Source organism: Tauraco erythrolophus, chromosome 1 (assembly GCF_009769465.1).
Source record: "Tauraco erythrolophus isolate bTauEry1 chromosome 1, bTauEry1.pri, whole genome shotgun sequence".
Lineage (NCBI taxonomy): Eukaryota > Metazoa > Chordata > Aves > Musophagiformes > Musophagidae > Tauraco > Tauraco erythrolophus.
Genome location: NC_141465.1, coordinates 109,515,032 through 109,540,918, shown reverse-complemented (window position 1 = coordinate 109,540,918; position 25,887 = coordinate 109,515,032). Strand labels below are relative to the sequence as shown.

Below are 25,887 nucleotides of genomic sequence, written 5' to 3'. Positions count from 1 at the left end.
CAAGTAGGGTTGAGGATCGGGACCAGTGAGAGGAACCAGGGTCAGGCACAGCCCAGGATGGCCCAGCCACTGATCTGGCCAAGGAACTTGAGTGTGTTTTTGTAATAACAAGCTTTTGGCCGTCTAATTTTGACTGGATTGGAAAGAGGCATTTCTTTGGTCTCCAGCAAGAATTTTGTTGATTCAGATTGTTAGGAATTCAATTCTAATTGAATGCTAAAATTGTCCAGTTTAGCATGTCTGCTGGTGCACTCAGAAACACCAGCCACTGGACAGGTGTTCATACAAATTAAGAAACATCAGCCAAGTCATGACCACATCATCAGCACAGTACAACTCAGTAAGTTGTGCTTCACTGCAGATGTCCAGAGCGGAAAACACAGCACAGACATATGGCCTCCCACTCCTCTCCTCAAAGGAGAGCATGGTTCTCACATCCCTCTTAGCCAGGACGGCTGCAGTGGTGTAGGAGCAGCGTCCATCCTCGCCGTTTCGATGCTGGTGAGAGACTTAGCCTGAGAGATGACTTCTGATGGTAGTCTAAAGCAAGACAGATGATTTTACCCAAAAATTTTAAGTGTATTTGGACAAATTATCCTTGCCCTAGAAATGTATTACACTAATGAAGTTATGTTGTCAGCCACCACAGGCCTGGCAGGGCTTGCAAACTATTTTAATCCCCCAAGAACACTTTTGCCCAGCCAATAGTTTGACTTGCCATTAGTAAAGTCCTCGCTCAGCTTTTTAAGAGACAGGAACACACAAAAAAGTATTGATCTCTAGGCTGTTGATTCCCGTCACAATTGCATCAGATTTCTTCTAAGGTCCGAAGCAAATGGATCTACGGGCTATATTTTCCCACCTGTATATTGGAGGTCCACAGGCTTTAGGGAAGGCTTTTTAGAATAATTCAGCAACTTGTTGCTTTGCTTTGAAAAGAGCATGGAGCTTGCCAAATCTCTTCAAAGGGAAGGAAAAAATAAGGTAATTTGCCCTTGTAAGTGCTGATGCAACAATGGGAACAGATCCGTGGGCCTTGTAAACACGGTGCTTAAAGAACAAGTCCTCTGTTGTGTGCTGGGCTGCTGCAAAAGGGAAAGACCAACCCAAGGGAGAGTCGAATTGCAGCTCAGTATTTCTTCTTGGCTCAGACTCTCTACTGGGGTGTCACTCTCTCTAACCAGAGAAAGAAAAATAAAGACGTTTTCAAGAATAGGATTCAACCTACCTAGCTACATGTTAGACAGGTTATTCTGAATTTGTCATCCCATATTCTCTTTCTAGCCAGTGGAGAGAAATCCAGTAGATGTGTCATCTGATCCATTTTAAGCATCTTTGTTAGATTGAGAGGAACTGCTCTCCGAAGGCATATATTTCTTTCCATTGACTACACATGGAGTATACAGTGATCAGCTCAAACTTAGACGTATGACTTTTAAGCCTGGGACAGATGATTCTCAACCTTGTATTTCTTTCTTTTCCTCTTCTGCTCTTTTTTCTAAGATGTCTCAGTATCTTATTCCTAATCAGCACAGGACGGGTCAAGGGGGCACACCCTTGTTGGTTCATCCTTCCCCCAAAATAACCCTTCAGCTGTGCGCGACTCCTCAGCCCCGCAGCTTGCATTGCTCCGTTACACCACGTCATTCCTCAGCCCCACAAGACACATGCTGGTTGTGAAGAGGGATCAGACAGCTGCAGGAGGAAGTGCCTGTAGTAGAGAGGAGTGGGGAAGCAAGTCATGTCCTCAGCCACGCCTCACAGGGGTCCTTCTCTTTTCATGGCTGACATTTTTTACAGGATTTGCACAGCAACTGGTGACACGGCTGAGCTGGGTTCATTGGGAAATACCCCGGCATGAATCTTTACTGGTAATTCTTTCAGTAAGATGCAGCAGCCACAGCTGTTCAGTTTCAGCACCAATGTTATCTATTTTCATTGTAAGGCAAAAGAAAACCCATTCGATTTAGGTCAGGCTTACTTAGGCCTATCATGATTTTACCAGTTGGCTTCCTTCCAGCGCTGGTGTATTTATCTTCGTATCACTTTTCAGCACCAGAAACCTACTATTCTCCCCGCTTTACAGATGGGTTCGTGAAGTAGACTTATCTTCTCCCAGGCAACAAACGGAGGGGTGAGGAAGTTACGTGGGAACCAGAGTGCAGAACCTTTACCAGCCTGGAAATGAAGCTCTGCCGCTTACATCAGGGAAGACAGCACCAAGGAAGTCTTTGATATGGAATCCTTACGGATTAGCGGCAATCCTCAAGCACGGGCCAGGCCGCAGCAAGAGATCACTCCTAGCTGCAAAATTCGAAGAAACTGCATTGCCTATACCTGGAAGCCCAGCTCTAACTCTGAGTTAGGGACTGCTCAAGTACCTCCGGCACGAGCATAAGCCACTGTTTAGCCTCTCCTAGTGAGGTGCACTGACTCATCTGCAACAAGCCAGTATGGTGTTCTCAGCCCTGTTTTGTCCCTGGTTATAATGGGCAAAAGAACGTCAGCCAGGGGTAGTCCCCCTCAAATGATCTGCCTTTCTAGAGGGAAAATGGGAGATGCTCAAAACGATTCCATGCTATGGGGAGCAGACTGCCATCCTTCTCAGTCCTCAGCTCTATACAGTGGGTGGACAGAGTGCAACTCCTGTTACCGTGTTTCTTCCACCAGGCATACATCTCTGTTCCCGTTGCTATCAGGTGACGTGCCAACATCTCTGGTCACGGGAAGGATGTCTGAGAGCTTGGTAAAGAGAGTCACAAGCGCCATGGGAAATTTCTATAAAATAATGGCAAGGGAACAGCTGAGCCAGCTAGTTCTTGCCTGTTCCATGGCACGTTCTGTGTAGGTGGCAGCATCCTCTTAAAAAGACTGTCGAGACTCCACAAGTTTTCTCATGAGGGAGAATCAAAACATATCAAAGCATGACACATGGAGAACAGCGACTGTGGTGGAAGCCACCTGTGTGACAGGCAGCACCCAGAACAGATTCAGGAGTTAAATCCATCCAGTAGCTCAGCTGTTGGTGGTTCTTACTGAAAGGGCAGCACAGCCCAGTTTGAGCCCTTTCTGTGGAGAGTCTCACCGGTTTGCGCACAGAACCATAGGGAAAGCCTGGTCCCATCCGCGTGCTGCTCCTGTAGATGTGAGAGACTCATTGGGGCTCTATGTGGTTCTTAGTCAATAATTTACGGGACAGATTAGTGAAGTACAGGAGAACTGGATTCCAAGCTGTAACCTAAAAGGAACTACATTCAGTGTTTCTATCTTTGGAAGAGAGGGTTAAAGTGACCGGCCAAGTTAAACGTCATACTGCCTCATTATGCGGTCTAGAACTGTCTGCCATTAGGGTGACACTTGCATGGAAAATAATAAATCTGTTGCAATTAGCCGTGATTTTCATCCACATGCTTTACTTCTGCTTCCAACCAGCGTTATCACTGTTTATGTTTGACACCAGTCTGGCAGCAACTGCAAGCTTAATAACATAAAGGTTCATTTTATTTATTTATTTATTTATTTATTTATTTATTTATTTATTTGGTTGCTACTTGTCTGCATCTCATTTCTAAAACAGCCTGCACAGCATCTTCTGCTTCTGGAAATGTGTTGAGACTAAATTATGCATCTCATCTTTACCAGTGGAGATGGAATATCATAGGAATCAGGGAAGCTGTGAACTGTACCACCTTGTCAGTTATTTACCTGGAGAACCCATTAAACAAAATATTTAAGCAACGAAATATCTTGCTTATTGTTAATAGTATCCTGAATATGAGGAAGCTGATCACCCAGGTTCTCTGGAGTCTGTGTTTACTCTGCATAATTACATAATAATCAACCACACAGTCAACGCCTATTCAGTAAACATTTTAATTTTATTCTGTCATAGAGGAATACAGTGGTGCTATATTGATTTATTAAAAAGAAAAATCTTGACTCAATACCCTCTTAAATCATGAGACTTAAAAAAAAAAAAAGTATTTTGGGAAATAAGAATGTTTGCTTACCAGCATTTGAGTTTTTCAATTCACATTTTCCAGCAACAATACGGGTAAATACTTAAAATGTCATAGTTACTTTCAAATCATGACTCATCTGAAATAGTGGAGTTACATGAGTAACCACGTCAGGGAAGCATACTCTGAAGTCCCAAGAGTTAGGATATCAAATTTCTTGGTCCATCAATTAAAGGCACTTACACAGTACAACTAGTGCATCTGGAATCCCAATTACATTCTGTGCTGCAGGAAGAAGTTTGGCCAGATTCAAACCTTCAGCTTTAATCCTATCTTCCTCTGACGTTTCACTCCATTCACTCACTGACCACAACTGTCGGCAATTCAATTTCCCATTTTTGTCTTTAGATTTGTCCACTGTTTAGAATATGATGCACAGAGATTTTTAGAGGAGATAGAATTTACCTTCTAATGGTAAAAAGATCACTCTGTCATGAAATCAGGGGAAAAAACAGACAACACTGTGCTTCCATCTTTCCTTTAAATAAACCTAGCTCTGTGATTCAGTCTTCTGTGCCTAAAGTGAGAATAACAGTACATACCGTGCTTTGAAGAATTACTCCTAAATGCACTGAAATATTAATACGGAAGATATTATGTAAAGACATGTAAATGTTCATTGCTGCAAGTGTAAACAAACCCCATTTCACAGCACAGCATAATAGTAGTGAGAAAAGTGCATGGAAGATAAATCCAGGAATTTCAAAACACTCATCCATCCAAACCCACCAAACCAAACCAAACAAGAAATTCTAACATGGTTTGGGAAATCTAGCAGTGTAAAGGTTTTATTCAGGTCCAAAGAAATAACACAACGCTCTTGAAACCAAAAACTACTTTTTTACTGTTGCAAAGAAACTTGAGTCATCAAACTTAATCATCAGGGTGCCCTTTTCAGAAAAGCAGGAGGAAAATGAAAGGCCCAGTAATTTAAAGAGTAAGAGTACAGAACTACAATCATTTTGCACAGCAAATATTACAGCTGGACACACAATTAGAATGGTCAAACACATGTTTTAGGGCTTAATTATCATACTACTGAGTTTGAAATCCTGAGTTTGAAATCCTCAGCTTGTTCCCGGCAAACTGAAACAGGGACTAAGTAGGACATAGCCTGCTCCTCCTATCGTTTGTCACTGTACCAAACTGTACCCATAAATGTCTCTTTTTAGGCTTCAAAAAAAAAGCCTCTTTTTAAGTCCTCAGTGAGGACTACCCATAAGGAAAGTGTCCAAGTCTTCTGCTGTGAATAAATGCCATTCTGCCATATTTGTGCAATATTTCCAGTTATTTTGAGGTGCTACAGGGACTAGACTTGAGAGCCTTGACTAACATTCGGCTCAGAGAAAGCAGTAGTAACTGTCTGCTGCGTGAATCCAAGAACTGGATATTCTTCACCGCTGCAGATGTCCCTTGTCTTTTATGCCAATAGGACCATTATGGTGATTTTTCCCCCTCTCCTTCTCCACAATGACAAATGCCAACACAATCAAAACTTGGAAATTTTCCATGTGAAAAACAGGAACAGAAGAGTGCTGACCTAATCTGCTGTGCTATGCTTTCAGCTGTGACTGTGGGGAAGAAACTGGCCAGGCAGACCACCCTGCTTATCGAAGAATGATACCAGGTGCATCATGGTTAACATTAGACATATCTGTAACCTCATACTATGTAGAAGAAAAAAAAAGGGGGATTTCCATACTTACTATGCTGTACAATACTGCAGATCTTCTTTCTCTGCATTTTAGAATGACATCATCAATCTTTTTGTATGAGTTTAATTACAGCCTCACTTTAATACTGCCAGTAAGACAGTACTGCTCTTAAAGAGGCAAAAAGCTTTATTAGATACTGCAAAGAGCTAGGGATGCTCTTAAAAACAATAAAGGGCAGCCAATCAATCACATTTGCTCTGCCAAGAGCTTTTAAGATGTAACCCAGAGGCTTGAAGCTTCATTACCAAAACATTTTCCCTGTTGCCACTTAAAAAAAAAAATTCTTCTGAAATTTAGTGACTAAAATGTAGGTAATAAAACTGAAACAATAATTGCATGCTTAAGAATGAAAACACAAAGTAGCTCTACTTTCTTTGCAGAGATGAATTTAAAGACTGGCGCTATTTTGGACCCTAAAAATACATCGATCAGTGCCACTGAAGAATGCATAGAGATTTTTACGGAACCCGGACTGTGGATACAAAGGTTCATCTGTGAGTTCAAATTTCAAATAGCAACATACCAGTATCAGGAAACATAGTGTTTAAAAGAAACAACCCCTCCACAAGATAGGCTCTGAAAAATCCTTCATAAGTGCTGCTCAATTTTTCTTTTGTTTCTGCTCTTTACTTGTGCCTAAAGTAGCTGGAAATGGTGCTGTGCTTCTAAACCATGCAGAAAGAAAGCGGTGGTCAACACAGGACCTGTGGCAAGCCAGCTTTTAAAACGTTAGATTTGGAGGTGTTTTATCTTCTCTGCTAGAGTAAGAAAGCTCATGAATATAAAACGACTTTATACTGTAAGGGAACTCTACTGTATGGTATCATGTAAGAAATCAGACTGGCTAGTAAACTATGCTGTTGGTCTTTTTAAAAGCCAAATGAAAGGCATGTTCAGCTGTACCAACATCAGACTACTTGAGAGACTTTCTTTGCTGCCTGTACTGAATGGGGATGCCCTTGGATGGAATTTTATCTGAGATTTACTGTTTTAGGTGGTGAGATAGTATTTCAGGTTACATCAGTCTGCCTTTTTCTTCTTCTTGGCTGAGCAGTCAAAAGTGTTAGAGCCTTTTTTGTTTTCAATGGTTGCTGTGCAGTCAAAGAGTTCAAGGATCTACCTACTGTATAAAGACATTAAATGTTCTCCAAGGCTTCCAACTCCCTGGCACTCAGAATCACTGATAAGAACCATGGGAATGGAATGGAAAGGGTCGGAGATCACCAGAACAAAGATGGCGACTAGAAGAACAATTCCGTTAGGCAGAGGAATGCTCACATTAAGGCTGCCAAGAAAACAGGCCAATTTGGCTTTGGTGTTATAATAAGGCACAAACACATTCATATTCAATTTAGAAACTTTCAGTGAAATCAAATTTTTTAAAAAGCAATTGGAAGTTCTTGGCATTAATATTAAATCAGTGCTTTAGTTTCGGAAGCTGCTTCACTCCTACAGTCTTTTTAATCGGTCCTTTTTGAGGATTAACCATCTTCAGGTTTCCTGGAACACTGTATCTGCCTCTGAAACAAAATGGCTGAAGTTAGTCCTCAAGTGTCACATTCCTTGTAGGCTTTAACTGCTAGAAATCTGCATGCTTTTTATATTTGCATAACTGATTAGTACTGTGAATTAATAAACCTGAGAGAGGAAAAAAAAAGCATATTCCTGGGTTTGCAGGCTAGCAGAGCACCTAATTATTCTGCATACAAACTCAATTCTCATCTCATGATTCCTGACTGCTTCCTGTGGCTTTTGAAGAACATGACCAGAATACTAAACATTTGTACTAAGACAATGATAACTGGCTAAGGAGACATTTTCATTGGTTACATAATCCCCATTAGGAAATGGAAAAACACTTCACGTAGATGTAGTTACACTTCTTTGCAGGTATTCCACTCTGGAGACTCATGCTCTTGAGCCCATGATCTTACATAGGAGACACTGCCAGCAAACTTCTGAAGTGGTGCTCATCATAGATACATATACCGACTACTCAAAATCTACTAGAGCTGTTTTCATCTTGATCTTCTAAGAGAAATCAGTGGGAATCTAAACAAATCTCCAGGGGTATCACAACATAATATCATTATATTCATGATGATAGCCAGAGAAATACTTTGTTATGCGGTAGGAGCTGTGATGGCATGATCTCTGCATGTTTCAAATTTCTGGGCAAACAGTCAACAAAGTTGTCCTTGGGCCTCTCTAGTCTTCTTGAGGCTGATACATCCTTTGTTCCAGATCTAACAAATAGTCATGGTCTTGAAGGGAGACCTGCCCCCATAGAGATATGGAGCTACTTCTACTCAGAGCTTCAAAGATCAGAACCCAAGGCCCTAGTTTGCTCAATAATCAATTGATTATTCAAATTCAAACCAATTTATTACTCAAAACCAATCCATTTTATCTGTAGATCACTGTAAAGCTGGACCAAGCAGACAGCGTAATCTATGTGGAATTCTGCAGGCAGCAAAACCGCTTTCCACTCAAAACCAGCTGGACTTAGGGACTTAGAAGCCAGGCAGCTGCAACCCGGGCACTGTGGAAACTGAGCTAATAAGCCCTGCCATATGCCTCGGTATAATAATCAGAGCTCAGAATGACATTAAATTGGCTGCTCAGATTGCATCAGAGACATGAGTCATCAAGACATCCGTGTTGTTCACAATCGTCAGCTTGTCTATCTTCTTCTTGCCTTGTGAAATATCATAAAAAGGACTTCTATTGAACTTGGCTTCTATGTTTGGATGGCCAGGAGACTGAATGCATCAATGAGTAGTGTTCACAATTACTACTCAAAAACGTTTCAGTGTTGCTTTAATACACAGTTTGGGCTTTCCATACCTGTACCTATAGCTAAAACAAACACTAAGCATAGTTTCTTAGTATAGCTTGAAATCCAATGAAGGCAGGTGTTTTCTGAAAGTCCAACAGAAGTGAGATAAGAACTCTGAAAAGAAAATTTTCAAATTATTCTCAAGAACATTTATTTTCAATCTTGCAGGTCTTCTCTTATTTGAATTAAACTATTTCTCATTAATGTCAGCATGAACGAACAACCTTCAGGCTATAAATATAATTAAAAGGAATAATATAACAATGGCTGTGTTAACCTTGTGATGATCAAAGGGTTCTTACTTAGATTCTAGTATTTCCTTAAAACAAAAACTATGCCAAATCCCCATTCTTATCGCCATGTTGCCAAATAAGAATAAAGTTTGACCTGAAAGTTATAAGTCACTGTTATAAAAGTCCATGCTTTGCAACTAGGTCCTTTGCTACTGAGGACAATTTAAAAAATGAACAATTCCTTTCCCATGCGTAAGGGACGTTGAAAAGTTTTAAAAAAAATCCTCTGAGGGAAAATGTGTTGAAAGGGGATCTTTTGTTACACTATGCATCTTTTGAGACCAGCAATTACGGGACACTTTTTCGTTTACACTTTATTTTCTTTTGTTTGATAGAAAGAAAATTACAGAAGCACACTGTCATATAATTTCAGGGTAAGTAATGGTCTACTAAAATAAATGTTGAAAAAACTTCAACATAATTGCAGATCAGTGCTAACTCTCAGCAAATCTTAATATCTGGCTGATGCTATTTAATCTTCAAGCAGAGACAGTGAATTCTCCTAGTTCTAGCTTCCTGACCTTTTCCACCTGAGCTATGTTAAACATCACTGGGGCCAGAAGCAACACACTGTCTATATATGGGGTACCTCAGACTCATATAGTGCTTTTTCTGTATTAAGAGACTTCAGTTATAGATTTTAATTTATATTGTACTACAGTAATTCATATTCTACTAATATGTTCTCCTGGAGCATGAAGATCCACTCTTCCAATTTATGAAATCCTGTGATTCTATGCTTACACAGAATGAAAGGATAAAGCTGGTAAAGAAATACGTCTACACAATTTCATGCTTATAACTTACTCATTACATTTTCAGATGTTTCCAATATGCATCATGTACGCTCATTTTAATGATATAGGTAAGTGGGTTCATGGAAGATTATTTGCTGTGAGATACTAAATACACAGAAACCATACTAGCTCAGGAAGTCTCCAAATACAAAGTATTTGGGAGAGTTCCAAAATAAAATACTACATCTGCTTACACACTTTTGTAGGCATCTGTTTATGGTCACTGGAGGCAAGATACTGGGTCCAACACACTTTTGATGTGATTCCTTATATTCTTCGTACTTTACACTCTCAATGTTTTAGTTCCATTAAAAAACAAACCTCTAATTTCAAGCTTTCTCACAAGCTTCATCAGAATTTCATTTTATTTCTATATAGCTCAGAGAAGGTGGGGTCTTTTCAAATTTAAATTTCAACTCCATATAACTAAACAGAAATCTGTTAAACACTGAAGCCTTTGTATGTTGTCATCTAAAATCACTCACATTATCATCCACAAAAAGCCTTAAAATCTCTATTGGCTAAAAAGAACCAAGCAAGGCATTATTTAATTTAATTACTCTTAATGGACTAAAGGGTATACTTGTTGCTCCCAGCTCTGCAGTAATATAGAAATAAATGATCCATTTTAAACACAGGTTGAAAGGGAAGAACATCAGAAGTATTATAAGATTTCAAAAATGCCACTTAAATATATATTTTTTCAATATTTCAGCATACTTATTACTAAATAAAACTGATCAGAAAGTAGTATCAAAAATTATCTTAAGATTAATACTTTGTCAGTAGGATTATGCTCAGTGATATTTACCACAAAAAGACAGTTGCAATATTCAAAACATACTGTTAGCAAAAAATAATAAACCAGAAAACAGAGGGAAGATAAAAAAAATTTACCTCAGTATCTGATTTTCTCTCTTGCCTGTCAGAGCATCTGGTTTTTGCCTTTCAGTAATTTTAAGCATAGCTGAGGTCTGCAATAGCCAAATTTTTACAAAACAAGTTACATTCTAACCCAAATCACAGTTAAGGAAGTAAAATTTTTCCAAGCAAATTTTGACCCAGTATGGTCTTACTGCCATAAGTACTTTAAGCACATTTTATACTGATGTCTTGTTGATTTGGGGAATTGAGCACATGCCAAAATCCCTTGTGGTGCAAAAATACCATTATTTATTAAGCTGGACAATCAGAGAATATGTAATTTCAATCAGCATATTTTTGGTCATACTGCCTATAACTCCACATTTTCCATGAATCAGTGTTATAACATACTTCCCTGAATGGGAAACAAAACAAATTACAGTGACTTACATGTACTTTTTTTTTATGATTAAACTATTAATTAAGAATAGGAACTACTTTAAAAAAATTAACACAGTATGGAAATCTCTGCCTACTCTGGAAGTGTACATTACTCGACATTGTGAAAAAAAAAACAGTTGTTACCTTTGAAATTGCATTTAACAGAATCTGAGCAGGATTAAATCAGTTGATTCTCCTGTTTCTTAGCTCACAGGATTCTCTCCTCACCCAGAACTTGCTCGCTCATCCAGCTGCCTTTACTAGAACTACTTCTCAGAGGGACAGCATGGACAGAAAACCAGAAAACGCAGAAAGTCTAGGGCTTGTCTGGCTGCTGTGCACACTTGGGTGTCTAGTGTAAGTGAAGGGAATTTTCTCAGCCCCTTTAAACAGATCCATCAGGAACATGTAAGAAATATATGATAATCATGATAAATGCTGTATCAGCTACACTAGGCCAGTGAAATCTTTCTGAAAGCCTAGAGCTAGATTTTGGGGCTACCTAGACAAGGCTCAAGGTTTGGATTATTACCTTACATTACATTACAACATTACATTTTATAGCATGTGTGAAAACATCTTATATTTGCGAGAAAAAATTCCGGTACTGAAAAGCAGCATGTCTCAGGGCTAATAAGACAATGGTTTCTACTGGGCTTCCATGTATGCAATGCACTAGGCAAGTATTCCTGACCCAAAAGTCAGGAATTCCAAAGTCAGCTATAACTAAAACAGAGTCTTTCCATAATGCAATAGGATCTGCACAGATTTTCTTCCTTGAAGGCAAGAAATTTTTTGCCCTCAAGGAACTCAGGTACCGAAGATGATGGCTAGTATAATTTATCATCTTTCTGAGCAGATGTGATTCTTTGACACAGGAGGCAAGACCTATGCTACGATTGCCTTCACTGTTTTTTCAGTTTATATGAATATAGAGTGCCAGTATATATGATTATTACCCATAGCATTGTTTTTGCTGGTACAGTTTACTCTAGGCCTATCCAAAGTAAAATGAGCTGTTGTTGCACAAGCAGCTCTCCAGCTGTATCTATTTATAATTGTGGGCTTTTTCTGCAAAGAAATCCCAATCACAAGTCAGTCTCTACTATGCTAGTAAAAGTTTGTGGTAAAAATCTGGCCTGAAAGAAAGGCCCTTTCAAACATCTGCTATCGTTCTTCTTTGCCTGCTTCTCAAACCGATTCCTGAATACCACCAGAAAGTGCTTTGGGATCTGTGGAGTCCAAATCCCAAACCAACATTTTTTCAGATTGAAAACAAAACAAAAAAAGCAAACAAGAATACACTATAAACCATCGGTGCCTCTAGCATGAGTTCTCAAGTTTGTGAAATCTTTAATTTATTTTAAAACTATCATTTAAAATTGACTATATCCTAAGGATCCAGACAAGACAAACACAAAAGCACTCAGAAGATACATATATTTTGTAAAAAAAACAGAAAAGCACTTGATAATAAAAAAGGTAAATAAAAGAAACGGCTGCTCAGAAGCAACTCTTTTGCTTCTGCCGCAGGCTTCAGGAGGGATCCAAAACAAAGCAGAAAAAAACTCAAAACATCTGAGATATTTTAACGCGTATCAGTAAAAGCTTTCGCTGTATTTTTTTTTACTGTGAGCTGTAGAAAAGCACCAGCATAATGAAGAAAAAAAGGCCTAAAATGACATTATTTCCATTCTCTATAATTAAGAGAGTGTCACTGGAATATATTATTGTCACAGGATAACAATATCCTGTAGTATATTTACTTTGAAATGTATGGAAAATATTAGCCTATGGGTGAATCCTTCTAACTCAACTGCTGCCAACATTACTGTGCAGGCTCTAGAACAGTGAAATTTTAAATACATCTGAAAGACTCTGGACTGAATGTAAGTTTACTTCTGCCTCTATTGTTAAAATGAACTGTTAAAAGGGAGGGCATACACATGTAGATTTTAAAAGAATATAAAAGCAACAATAAAATCAAAGTCACAGCAGAACAGGACCTGAAAGGACCAGATGAGCCACTGATTCTTTTGCAGCCAAGGGTCAACCATGATTAGGTTGACTGCCATGTTCAGATTAACAGCATAAAAGGTAGATGTCTAATCTAAACTACTCACCTAGGCTCTGCTTATAGCTCAGGAAGAGAGACAGACAAGTCCCTGGGAAATTCATTTCATCTCGACTTAAAACAGGTGTGATGGCTTGGGCCTTAAACATGCTTCTCCCCCCGTAAATTACAGAGGATCCCTCTACAACTACTTTAGATTGCCTGTTTAACATTCAGAAAACTAAAGGTAGGGAGATTAATCTGAAGATCGTTATTTTGCTCACATATGATCCTGAAATCATGAGGGCAAATAATTGATTACTGAAAATATAATGCACTAACTACCTTGAGCGTCAGTGGCAAAATCCTAGTCCCTTATGCCTCAATTAAGCAACATGCCAGTGAATATACCCCCCACTTCAAATAATGCTTTATGCATGTTTAAGTGCTTTTCTAGGCAGCTGAACATGGGGACTCCTCTTGCTAGCATGTTCAGCAATAAAATCACCTTTTATTTCCTACCTTCTTCCTCCAGCAGCTCCCAGTTTCATTGTTAATGCAAAGATATTCACAGTTATCATGGACATTTTCTGAGTTCTTTATTGGTTTCATGCTGGAAAGTTAGTTTAAGCAATTCTTTCAGATTTCCCAAAGCAGCAATGAACCATGCAAGAGAATCAGTTGCCCACTGCGCAAACACATGGAAACACTGCTAATTACAGCCTTTCATCCCAGTTAGCTATGACAGGGATTCAGTGACAGTCATTCTTGAGTATGACACTAAGCTATTACTTTTATATTATTCAGGAATTAAGAGTTCTTTCAGAATAAGAAGTACTAGAAATCTTTACAGGTTCCTTTACAGGTTCCTCCAGTTTGTAGTGTCAACTTTTACGTATTACATAATTTGCAGCAATAAAATTTAATCTCTGATTTCACCAAAACAAGGTATCTTATCCCTTATCTAATAAATTTAACTGAAGTATGTGCTGTATTGTCATTCTGAGTTGGCTGGCTAGTTTGTCTTTAAAAGAAACAGGAGGAATACAAAAAAGAGGAATTGCTACTTAAGGTGGATGTCACTACTGCGAATAACTTGGTTCTGTTCTTTTCAACCGAAACATTAAAGGAGCATAGCAGTCTTGCAACTGATGGATGGGCAAGCATCAGAAAATTGCTTCAGTTTTCTCAGTTAAGAGCACTTTGACTATCCCTGGGAACAAGGAAACTTCAACTGATATTTTAAAAAAAGTATTTAAAAATAAATAAACTGTAGTAATCTTTCAATTTCTAGCTTTTAAAATCTTTAAAAAGCAGCTTTTATAACAGATTTGGTAGATGAACGAAGCGATAAAAGACTTTTTGACCTAATGACATTAGCGGATGCTGTTGCTATTTTAAGAAAGCATAGTGATTTTTTAAAGTTATTGAGTCACATATCTTTCTTACCTGTAAGATCTCTGAGAGGTACATGCGCCGCTCATCATTAGCTTTGTGGTAAGCCTACAGTTAAAATAAGGGATACAGGCTACCATTAAGCAAAATATTTTAAAAGTTGAATGATACAGGAAGGAATAAACACACAGCAGAGCTTTTTTCCAGTGACATATTTTGTGGAACTATTCTATTGTATGCTCTACACACATTGTCTGTTTGCCAGACAACAAAACGGCTTTTATAGATTAGAGGCACACAGTGACTGCAAACCTTTGCTTCTTGTTCCAGTCTAAGTTCATAGTCTTTTAGCTGATTCTGGAGACTCTTCTTCTCTTCTTCTAGTTGTTTAAGAATCTCCTTTAAGGAACCCTGTGGTTATAGCAAATAACAAATTACAAATATTTCCATTCCATATTCAGATATCATCAACATAGTCCTTAATCTTCAAGCATTATGAAGTTTGTCATTCTGTTTGCCTCTCGTGTGCTTTTTGTTCACGTGGTTCTGTCTGGCACACTGCAGAGACAAAAGCAATTAACCATATGCTGCAATTATCAGTTACGCACTACGCATTTCCACTGTGTTAAAATGATACGGATACGGTTTTCCACACTGCTACTCCCTGACAGGTCAGCCAAGTCACCTTGTGGTGACCACCCAGAATCGCTCCTTACTTCTAACCAAAGTTCACTGTGATGGCTCCTTTTTAGTAGAAGGAGGATTTCAGATCTCACCTGCACATCCATTTGCAAAGAGAGCTGCTTGACTGGCTGAAGAGGTACATGGGATGTCAAAGGTAACTCATAACAACTTGACTAGAAAGCAGTATTTTGTGGGGAGACTGTCTGTCTTAGGTGTGTAGCCATCCACCTTCTCTGCAATTGAGATGAACTAGAGTAACAGTGATAGAGTCCATTTTTGGTTACTGGCACTGGCCAGTTCTTTGCTTGCCATGTACTGGAAGTAGAACACATAGCCAAGAAGGTCCTTCTCCATTTCTAACACAGGACACTGCTTCTCATGATGCCTTTCATAAATTCATCCACTCCATCCAGTAGAGACAGTCTTAATGCCGATCCCTGTAGGTGTTCGAGGCCAGGTTGGATGAGGTTTTGAGCAACCTGTTGTAGTGGAGGGTGTCCCTGCCCATGGCAGGGGGGTTGGAACTAGACGATCTTCAAGGTCCCTTTCAACCTAAACCATTCTATGATTCTATGATTTTAATGTCAACAGGTTTTCCCACCATGAGCCACTTTTAATAAATACATATTTCAGTCTGGTTTTGCAACAATTATTTCTCTCTTTCTCTATCTTAATATGAAAAAAAAAAATATTTGCCTTTCTCCAACTCACACAATGTCATCATCCACAGCTTTATTAAAACCACTTGCTACCAGATCAGTGATGTAGCAAGCCAGTTCTTCCAGAATCCTAAGGTATGGATTACCTATTTCCATCAATTTGAGCTTACCCAGCTCCTTGAGTTTTCCTTAGGATTTGGTTATTGTAATTTCCTCTTCTAAGCACTTGCTGACATCAGCTATTTCTTCCTTCATCCTGCATTTTATTGTTCCTGCCTTTACTGAAAACCTAGGCAATATATACATGTTTAATTTAAAGCGAATGAATTCATCATCACTTGATCTTTTTTGACTGGCTTTTCTGCAATGTTCTTCTAGATTTTCAAAATCTAAAACTGCATTTCCTCCTTTTTTATCCAGTATTTTCTGATAAAATGTGTTAACTATCATGACCACTGAGATCTGTGCCTCATCATTATTACTAGCACTTAGTTTTTAGTAATTGTTTACAAGTATCACGTATGATACAATTTCTGGAAGACACATAATAATATTATATCCAAATGCATCCATCCAAATTTTATATTTATATCTACATTTGGAATTCAGTTTGAGGTGAGCATATCTACATTTGAGTGTCCATATATGAACTAAGCTCCTACTAAGAGTCATAGTCAATACCATCGATGATGCGCAGCGATTAATTCAGCTGAGCAGCTAAAGAGCTCAACTCAGTTGCCATCTGAGATGCCCTAGAGTGTCCAAGATGTCCACGTGTGGCAGATATAACACGTGTGTTACAGGAGACACATGTTCTTCTAGAGCAGCAGTGGGCTACTCTGCACTGAAACATCTACAAGTCTCTTTGTTTACACAACTATTTCACTGAAAATGCCTACTTAGACAAATCTAGTTACAACTCTCTATACTCAGCTGACTCTATTAATGAGACCTGCACTGCCCGTAGTAGGAATTAAAGATCTAGCCAAGAGGTAGACATCTACATGTAAAATGTAGATCAAAATATTGGTGTAGAAAATATTGGCATCCTAATACTTAAGTAAGTCATATTGTTTCAATACATATTTCAATATTATTTCCCAATATTATTGTGATTAAAATTTGTTTTTTTATCTATCCTCAAGATGAATTAATCCAAACAGATGATGAAGAAAGAACAAACAACATTAATGTAAAAGTCTCCCACATCTGCTACATACCACATCTATTTCTGTTTTGATCTTTCCTGCCAAGTGCATACCTTTAATACTTGTTATCCCATCATGTTTTCATTATCAATTTCAGGCTAGTCAGGTTGTTCCATTTGTCTGCTTAGGACTCATGTGCAAAATAAGTTTTTGTTTCAGAACTTTTTTTTCTTTTTATTTCTAACTCAAACATCTTCCTAGTCAGTATAGCTGAAACCTTTCACTTTCTGTACTGACTACTTGACCACTGCCTTAATAATCAGTTATTTCTTCTTATGACCTTAATGCTTTGTTTGTTTGATTTTGTTTGATTTTCCTGGTAAACACAGAAAGGAAGATAACATAACTCCAAATATTTTCCCCTTCTTTTTTCATGGAAATTTTTCCCTATTTATCATACAAACCTCAGATCCAGAAGGCCAGTATCCATGTATGGTCTATTTCTCAGAGAGTTTATGAATGCTTGCCAATGGTAAGAAAATCCCGAATCTAATTTGGGATTTAACCCTTAAGTGATCAATACTGAGTCTAGTCCTGTTTAACATCTTCATTAATGATCTAGATGATGGAGCAGAGTATCCCATCAGGAAGGTTACAGACGACACCAAACTGGGAGGAGTGGCTGATACACCAGACGGTTGTGCTGCCATACAGAGGGACCTCAACAGGCTGGAGAAATGGGCTGACAGGAACCTCATAAAGTTGAACAAGAAGTGCAAAGTCCTGCACCTGGGGAGTAAAAATCCCATGAACTGATACATGCTGGAGGCTATCCAGCTGGAAAGCAGCATGGCAGAAAGGGACCTGCGAGTGTGGTGGACACCAAGTTGACCATGAGCCAGCAATGTGCCCTTGCTGTAAAGAAGGCCAATGTTATCCTGGGCTGCATTAGGCAAAGCATTGCCAGGAGGTCAAGGGAGGTGATTCTCCCCTCTGCTCAGGGTGAGTCGACATCTGGAGTGCTGTGTCCAGTTCTGGGATCCTGTGCTGGCTTTGGCTGCGATACAGTTAATTTTCTTCATGGTAGCTAGTATGGGGCTGTGTTTTGGATTTGTGCTGAGAACAGTGTTGATAACACAAGGATGTTTTGGTTATTGCTGAGCAGTGCTTACACAGAGTCAAGGCCTTTTCTGCTCACATCACCCCACCAGCGAGCAGGCTGGGGGTGCACAAGAGGTTGGGAGGGGACACAGCTGGGACAGCTGACTCCAACTGACCAAAGGGATATTCCATACCATATGACATCATGCTCAGCATATAAAGCTGGGGAAGAAGAAGGAAGGGGGGACATTTGGGGTGATGCTGTTTTTTTTCAAGTAGCTGTTACATGTGAAGAAGCTCTGCTTTCCTGGAGACGGCTGAACACCTGTCTGCCGATGGGAAGTAGCGAATGATTTCCTTGTTTTGCTTTGCTTGCACGCGGGGCTTTTGCTTTATGTATTAAACTGTCTTTATCTCAACCCATGAGTTTTCTCACTTTTACCCTTCTTATTCTCTCCCCGATCCCTCCAGAGGGGAGAGAGAGCGGCTGTGTAGTGCTTAGTTGCTGGCTGGGGTTAAATCACGACAGCTCCCCAATACAAGAGAGACACGGACATACTGGAGAGAGTCTAACAAAGTGCCATGAACATGATTAAGAGACTGAAGCATCTCTCACATGAGGAAAGGCTGAAAGAGCTGGGAGCGTTCAGCCTAGAGAAGAGCAGGCTAGGGGGGATCTTATTAATGTATCTAACTACCTGGAGGGAGGGTGCAAAGAAGACGCAGCCAGGCTGTTTTTAGTGGTGCCCAGGGTCCCTCATGACAGGACATGAGGCAATGGGCACAAGCTGAAACACAGGAGGTTCCCTCTGAACATCAGGAAACACTTTTTTACTGTGAGAGTGACCAAGCACTGGAATAGGTTGCCCAGGGAGGTTGTGGGGTCTCCTTCCTTAGAGATATTAAAAAAACATCTAGACATGATCCTGGACAACTGGCTCTAGGTGGCCCTACTTGAGCAGTGGGGCTGGACTAGATGACCTCCAGAGGTCCCTTCCAGCCTCAACAATTATGTGATTCTGTGACCTTCATTTTATTGTTACAACTGAGTCTTCCATCTTTTGGTCAGTACCTTCATCAGATCAGTTCAGATTCCATTTTTATGGGCAGCAATCCAGCCTAGCACAGTCTTCTTTTGTCTGTTCCAGAGTGAACTTGAAAATGCCATTTGTCATTACATGAAAGATTATGTCATTCTTATAAGAGTATTTTCATCTTCGGTCCATAACATCATCAAGCCATTCTATTTTCTGGATGTACAAAGTGATAGCCCTACCAATAGTTTCTAACAGATAACCACCAAACATACATCTACCTCCTACCTCTGCCTGTTTGAAATATCAGACAATCTTCTCCTTTTTAGTATCTGCAGATCGTTGCATCTTTTATTCTTTTTCATAATCTTCTGTACAACACATTACTTACTTGGCTCCAAATTTTATTTTTGACAGAAACATTTCCGGCTGTTACTGAGATTTACCTAGCAATGATTTCCATTAAAGTCAAGATTTTGCAGCTGCATGGCAAAAGGCACAGTATTTTTTAAACATACTGCCAAGAGAGAATAACCCCTCCCGCTGTTCAAAAAAAAAAAAAAAACCAAAAACCAGAAGAACTATACCTTTCAAGAATATTTTGCACATGACCGAACTGTTACTAACTTTAATCTGTTATAACAGACACACTGAAAACATGAAAAGAATTGGGGTTTTTTGGTTATTTCCTAGTTAAAGCAGAAGTACCTTGGATGCAGATGAAATATTTGTCCTAATACAGAAGGCTCTTACAGTCAATACAGTCAACGTTAGCCGATTCAAGGAGAAAAAGCAAGCTGCAGATTAAAGAGAAGATTTGGCTAAATTCCACTAGGGTCATGTGCTGCTTCATTGCAACATCAGCATCTGTACACCATTAAACAAGACAGATAGAGAAGGCCTCAGCACTGTCAAGCTGGGAAAATAATTTTTTTTGCCTTCTTGATCTGACTTCGCATTAAAGATTATAACCACGTGACAGTATATTTTGTATGGTGTATTTTGTATCACCTACAACATCTTTTGTACCATCACAGTAAGCTTTGTATCACCTACAACATCTTTTGTACCATCACAGTAAGCTTAAATACAGTAAATACAGAAATTTGTGCTGCTCTCCAGATTTGTTCTATGTAAATCCACAGCCCACTATTTATTTCCTCACTAGATTGTCCATCAGTGTTAGGTAAGACAGCAAGACTTGGTGTTGCAGCTGTTAGTCACAGCAGAGCAATTCGATATCCCCTCAGTGATGGTACTCGTCTAATTTCTTTGAGTTCTTTCACCTACGAAGTAGACTACTTTTAGATCTTTTTTTATTTAATCTTTTCAGAAGCACTGTCTGTTTTTTTCCTGCCAATGCAGCTGGTCCAGTGCAGATGCCTGGGCATTCATTCAGCTCTGGAACAAGGATGATATCCAACTGCAAACAAACCAATGGTGCACTACACCGCTTCTGATGAGCAAGCAGACAGAAACAGGTTGAGAATGTGACTAAAGTATACAGTTACCATCCCTATAGTATTTGAGTGCCTCACAATTTGTAACAAACCTATGCTTACAATTCTTCTGTGAAATAAGTAAGTTATGAATTACTCCTAATTTACAGATTGGGAAGCAAAGCACAAAATCTTAAAGGGACTTGAGTTTAAGTTGCACTTCAGGTAGAATTTAACATCCTAATGCTAAAAAAGCAATCTATGCAATGTCTTACATTCTTCACATCTGGTTTTGTCATATAACTTAGGTAGGCATCTGAGCTGTTGCTATCGTGGTTGTCCATAAGCACAAGCTTAAGCAAGCTGCTTAGTTTGCTGCTGAAAGCCTTTATGGAGTCTCAAAGCAAAGCTTCCTGGTAGTCATCTCCCTAACGGGATGCAACCTGAAAAGCATTCTCCACCCATATGACACGAAAAAAGAATCCTCTTCTATCTAACAGCCTTATAGTTAACCCACAAAGAAATTAGATGAGATACATTTTAGTCTTCTTCCATCCTAAGAGCTTGAGTTCATAGCATCTCAGATCCTGAGAGTGCCCTTGCCATCATACTTAACTAGTGCTGAGATAATTTTTGAAGCCAGGCTATTAATCAAATAGAAATGCAAAATTAACATGGATGGAGAAGGAACAAGTGAGAAAGGCTGCAAGGTCATTCCTACTTCTGGAAAGGAGGCAGGACTTTAGACACAATTCTTGGGTTTTTCTTATCAACTTCCCATTGGTTTTCCATCTCTATTACACGCTCTGTTGTGAATCTCAATCTGGCTGCCTTTCTTCCAGTTAATACCCAGGAAACTTAGGCAGCTAACTCAGCCTTCTGAATTCCATTCCTTGGTCCACACACCTAATTGATGAGGTAGAGCTCAGTATGGCAATACTGAAGGTCTTACTGGAATCTAGAGACATAGAGGAACTGGCGGATGAAGTTGCCAAGCCACTGGCTATTGTATTCGAGAAGTCGTGGTGGTCTGGCGAGGTCCCCGATGACTGGAAGAGAGGGAACATAACCCCCATTTTTAAAAAGGGGAACAAGGAGGACCCGGGCAACTACAGACCGGTCAGCCTCACCTCTGTGCCTGGCAAGGTCATGGAGCAGATTCTCCTGGGAACCACGCTAAGGCACATGGAGAGCAAGGAGGTGGTGGGTGACAGCCAACATGGCTTCACCAAAGGCAGATCGTGCCTGACCAACTTGGTGGCCTTTTACGATGGGGTGACAGCATCGGTGGACAAGGGTCGACCAATGGATGTCATCTACCTGGACTTGTGCAAAGCTTTTGACACTGTCCCGCACGACATTCTTCTCTCTAAATTAGAGAGTCATGGGTTTGATGGATGGACCACTCGGTGGATAAGGAATTGGCTCAATGGCCGCACTCAGAGAGTAGTGGTCAACGGCTCAATGTCCAAGTGGAGACCGGTCACAAGTGGCGTCCCTCAGGGGTCCGTGTTGGGCCCGGCCCTCTTCAACATCTTTGTCGGTGACGTGGACAGTGGCATGGAGTGCACCCTCAGCAAGTTCGCCGATGACACCAAGCTGTGTGGTGCCGTCGACACGCTGGAAGGGAGGGATGCCATCCAGAGGGACCTTGACAGGCTGGAGAGGTGGGCCCGTACCAACCTCATGAAGTTTAACCAGGCCAAATGCAAGGTCCTACATCTGGGTCGTGGCAATCCCAGGCACAAATACAGACTGGGTGGTGATTGGATCGAGAGCAGCCCTGAGGAGAAGGACTTGGGAGTACTGGTGGACGAGAAGCTCAATATGAGCCGGCAATGTGCTCTTGCGGCCCAGAAGGCCAACCGCGTCCTGGGCTGCATCAAGAGGAGCGTGGCCAGCAGGTCGAGGGAGGTGATTCTCCCCCTCTACTCTGCCCTCGTGAGACCTCACTTGGAGTACTGCGTCCAGTTCTGGAGTCCCCAACATAAGAAGGACATGGACCAGTTGGAGAGGGTCCAGAGGAGGGCCACGAAGATGATAAGAGGGCTGGAGCACCTTTCCTATGAGGACAGGCTGAAAGAGTTGGGGCTGTTCAGCCTGGAGAAGAGGAGGCTCCGGGGTGACCTTATAGCGGTCTTCCAGTACCTCAAGGGGGCCTACAGGAAAGATGGGGAGAGGCTGTTCAGGAGGGCCAGTTATGATAGGACAAGGGGTAATGGTTTTAAAATAGAGGGAGGTAGGTTCAGGTTGGATATTAGGAAAAAATTTTTTACTATGAGAGTGGTAGAACACTGGAACAGGTTGCCCAGAGAGGTGGTGGATGCTCCATCCCTGGAGACGTTCAAGGCCCGGTTGGACAAGGCCCTGAGCAACCTGATCTAGTTGGAGATATCCGTGTTCCTTGCAGGGGGGTTGGACTAGATGACCTTTGAAGGTCCCTTCCAGCCCTAACCATTCTATGATTCTATGATTCTATGTTCCTACTCAACTAAAAGACCTGTTCAAATCCCAAACACTACAAAATGCAATTTCAGAAACAGACACAAGAAAACTTTAAATGATGAAACCTCAAACGGGTTCTAGAGACCCACTTTAGGCAGGATTGGTTATAAATTACCTCCTACCCCTACTTTCAAGGCAGTAATTGAAGAACTAGCTGAGACCTTATATATCTGAAGTCTTTAGCTGCTGCACAACAATACAAATCAAGAAGTGAGAAACACCAGCATATGAGCTCAGCCAAACCATTAAGGACTGGATTTGCCTTTCCTGAATTCTGTGGGAAGCAAGCAGAAAGAAACCTCACTGAAACAGATCCAATTCTTGATGCTTACAATTGTATGATCAGCTTAGGGCTTAATACAGTAAAACAAGACAAAAGCAAAAGCTCACAGAAGACAGAGTTGAAAGCCTACAGTAACGCAGACTTGCAGCAGAGTTCTTGGAGCACAGAAAAGCCTCAATACAAAGCAAAGACAAGTGGCAGCTTAAGAGAACCAGAAGGAGCCTCCCAGCTCTGCAGCACTCCAGAAAGAGAAAATGCCAACCAAACTCCAAGATTAACCAGTAAGGTAAATTCTGAAAAAGCTTTTTAGAAGTGTTTTAACTGAATATTGAAATGTTTTTTTTTAAGTTCATTACAGGTTCTACTAAGCCTTGAATAGCTGGACAATGTATTCCTGAAAAGGAGACATAAGCTGACTAAGGGATTTAACCTGAATTTAAGATCCTTAGTTTTCAATAAGTCGTCCATGTCAAACCACTCTGAGCAAGCTGGCAAGCTAAAAGACACATTGAGATTTTAAATGAATACTTTCTTTATGTAATGGAATTTTGCAGGGCTTAGCAAGATTCACTCTCAGAGCAGTGATACATTAAGTCTTGTGTCTAGCAGTGACCAAAGCCCAGAGTTGCACAAAGGGAACACCAATTCTCCAGTTCTTCTTTTTTTCACACAGTTTCTTTTTCATTCGACTGAAGTTACATATTTGGCTTAACACTTGCCAGAAAATGAAATTATACAGAATGATACTGCAGCTGAATTTTAAGGCCACCCACGCAAGTTGCTTTCATTCTGGATTTTTCCTTGCTCTGTTATCAGTGGCAACAGAGGTGACAATTTCTATCAATCTCCATGACATCATCAAGGGGCTCCAACTTGCTTTTATCAGAGCCCAGCTCATGTAGACTATTGATCCTTATGGTGATTTTCTTCAGCTTTAATCTTCTTTAACTTTTCTCCATGATTTAGAACAGAAGCAATGCATCTGGCAGTCATGTAGAAAAAGAACATGACAACACAAGAAGCCTTTGCAATCCGTTCTACTTGACATTTTAAATCAAACAAAGTTTTGTTTAGAAAATAAACTCCTTTCCCTCCAACACTAGGAGCTGATGTTCATCAGCTGATTTAGCTGAATCTTTTAACATATCATTTCCAACTCATCAAGAGCAAAAAGCAATATTACATCTTTAGTTTTACTCTAATGGAATTTGATTTCAAGTCGATATCCATAAACTCACTAATCTTGTATTACTGAAAAAATGATACATAAAAATTATTTAGCATAGCGTATTTCTACATACAACATGCCCTCGAGATATACACGCTGGACCCCGGGAGGGCTTCCGCACAGGTGGGGGAAGGCTCCCTGCGCTTCCCTAAATGCCACGCGCCCCCTCGTGGTTGGCAGCATCTCTACAGTCGAAACCAAACCGGGAGCTGAACCACGTACAATCACAGAATGGTTTGGGTTGGAAGGGACCTTAAAGATCACAGAATCATAGAATCATAGAATGGTTAGAGTTGAAAGGGACCTAAAGATCATCTAGTTCCAAACCCCCTGCCATGGGCAGGGAAACCCTCCACTACACCAGGTTGCCCAAAGCCTCATCCAACCTGGCCTTGAACATTAACAGGGATGGGGCATCTACAACTTCTCTGGGAAACCTGTTCCAGTGCCTCACCACCCTCTAAGTGAAGAATTTCTTCCTTAGATCTAATCTAAATCTCCCCTCTTTCAGTTTAGAGCCATTGCCCCTTGTCCTATCACTACATGCCCTTGTACAAAGTCCCTCTCCAGCTTTCCTGTAGGCCCCCTTTAAGTACTGGAAGGCTGCAATAAGATCATCCCGGAGCCTCCTCTTCTCCAGGCTGAACAGCCCCAACTCTCTCAGCCTGTCTTCATAGGAGAGGTGCTCCAGCCCTCGGATCATCTTTGTGGCCCTCCTCTGGACCCACTCCAGCAGCTCCATCATCGAGTTCCAACTTCCCAGCCATAGGCAGAGACACTTTCCACTAGATCAGATCACTCAAAGTCTCATCCAGCCTGGCCTTGAACACTTCCAGGGATGGGGCATCCACAACTTCCCTGGGCAACCTGTTCCAGTGCCTCACCACACTCATTGTAAAAAATTTCTTCCTTGTATCTAACCTAAATCTATCCTCTTGCAGTTTAAATGCAGTGTGTCCTGTTCACACCAGACATTGGCAATGGCCAGGGTAAAGAAATCAGCCTGGAAATTTGTTGGAAAGTTCAGGCTCTTTCAGTGTAACAGGTGTGGGACACTGCTACTCTAAATCCTCACGTCAGTGGTCTCCACAGCACTGCTCATAGAGGTCATCTACTGACACGGGGAGAAAGGAGTTAAAACAGAGACCTCCATTGCTGCATTTCAGAATGACAGAACAAGTTGTTGCTGACTCTGAAACATCTCATTTAGTATCTCTCCTGGTAGGCCTGAAAAAGGCTGGAAAGTGCTTCCTTGTACATTTTCTCTGGAAAATATCCCAGTGTCCCAGTCAATTGCCAAGGAATTCTTGAGAAGAGCCAGCTAATAATGTCCCTTGACTGTGAGATTTTTTCCTGATTGTTTTCTTTGAAATACAAGGTGTACTTTGCC

General features: G+C 40.5%; 1 protein-coding gene across 1 annotated transcript in view; it reads right to left on the bottom strand.

Moving 5' to 3' along the window:
• Window positions 1–7,151: 7,151 nt before the first annotated feature.
• CCDC169 (coiled-coil domain containing 169) overlaps window positions 7,152–25,887 on the bottom strand; it is a 30,309-nt gene continuing 11,573 nt past the window's right edge. Inside the window, exons 5-8 of the mRNA XM_086612754.1 lie at window positions 14,729–14,827; window positions 14,471–14,524; window positions 10,561–10,637; window positions 7,152–7,254 (exon numbers count right to left, since the gene is read on the bottom strand). Of these exons, the coding sequence (XP_086468880.1) occupies window positions 7,152–7,254; window positions 10,561–10,637; window positions 14,471–14,524; window positions 14,729–14,827 (333 nt within the window). The remainder of the gene's footprint in view (window positions 7,255–10,560; window positions 10,638–14,470; window positions 14,525–14,728; window positions 14,828–25,887) is intronic.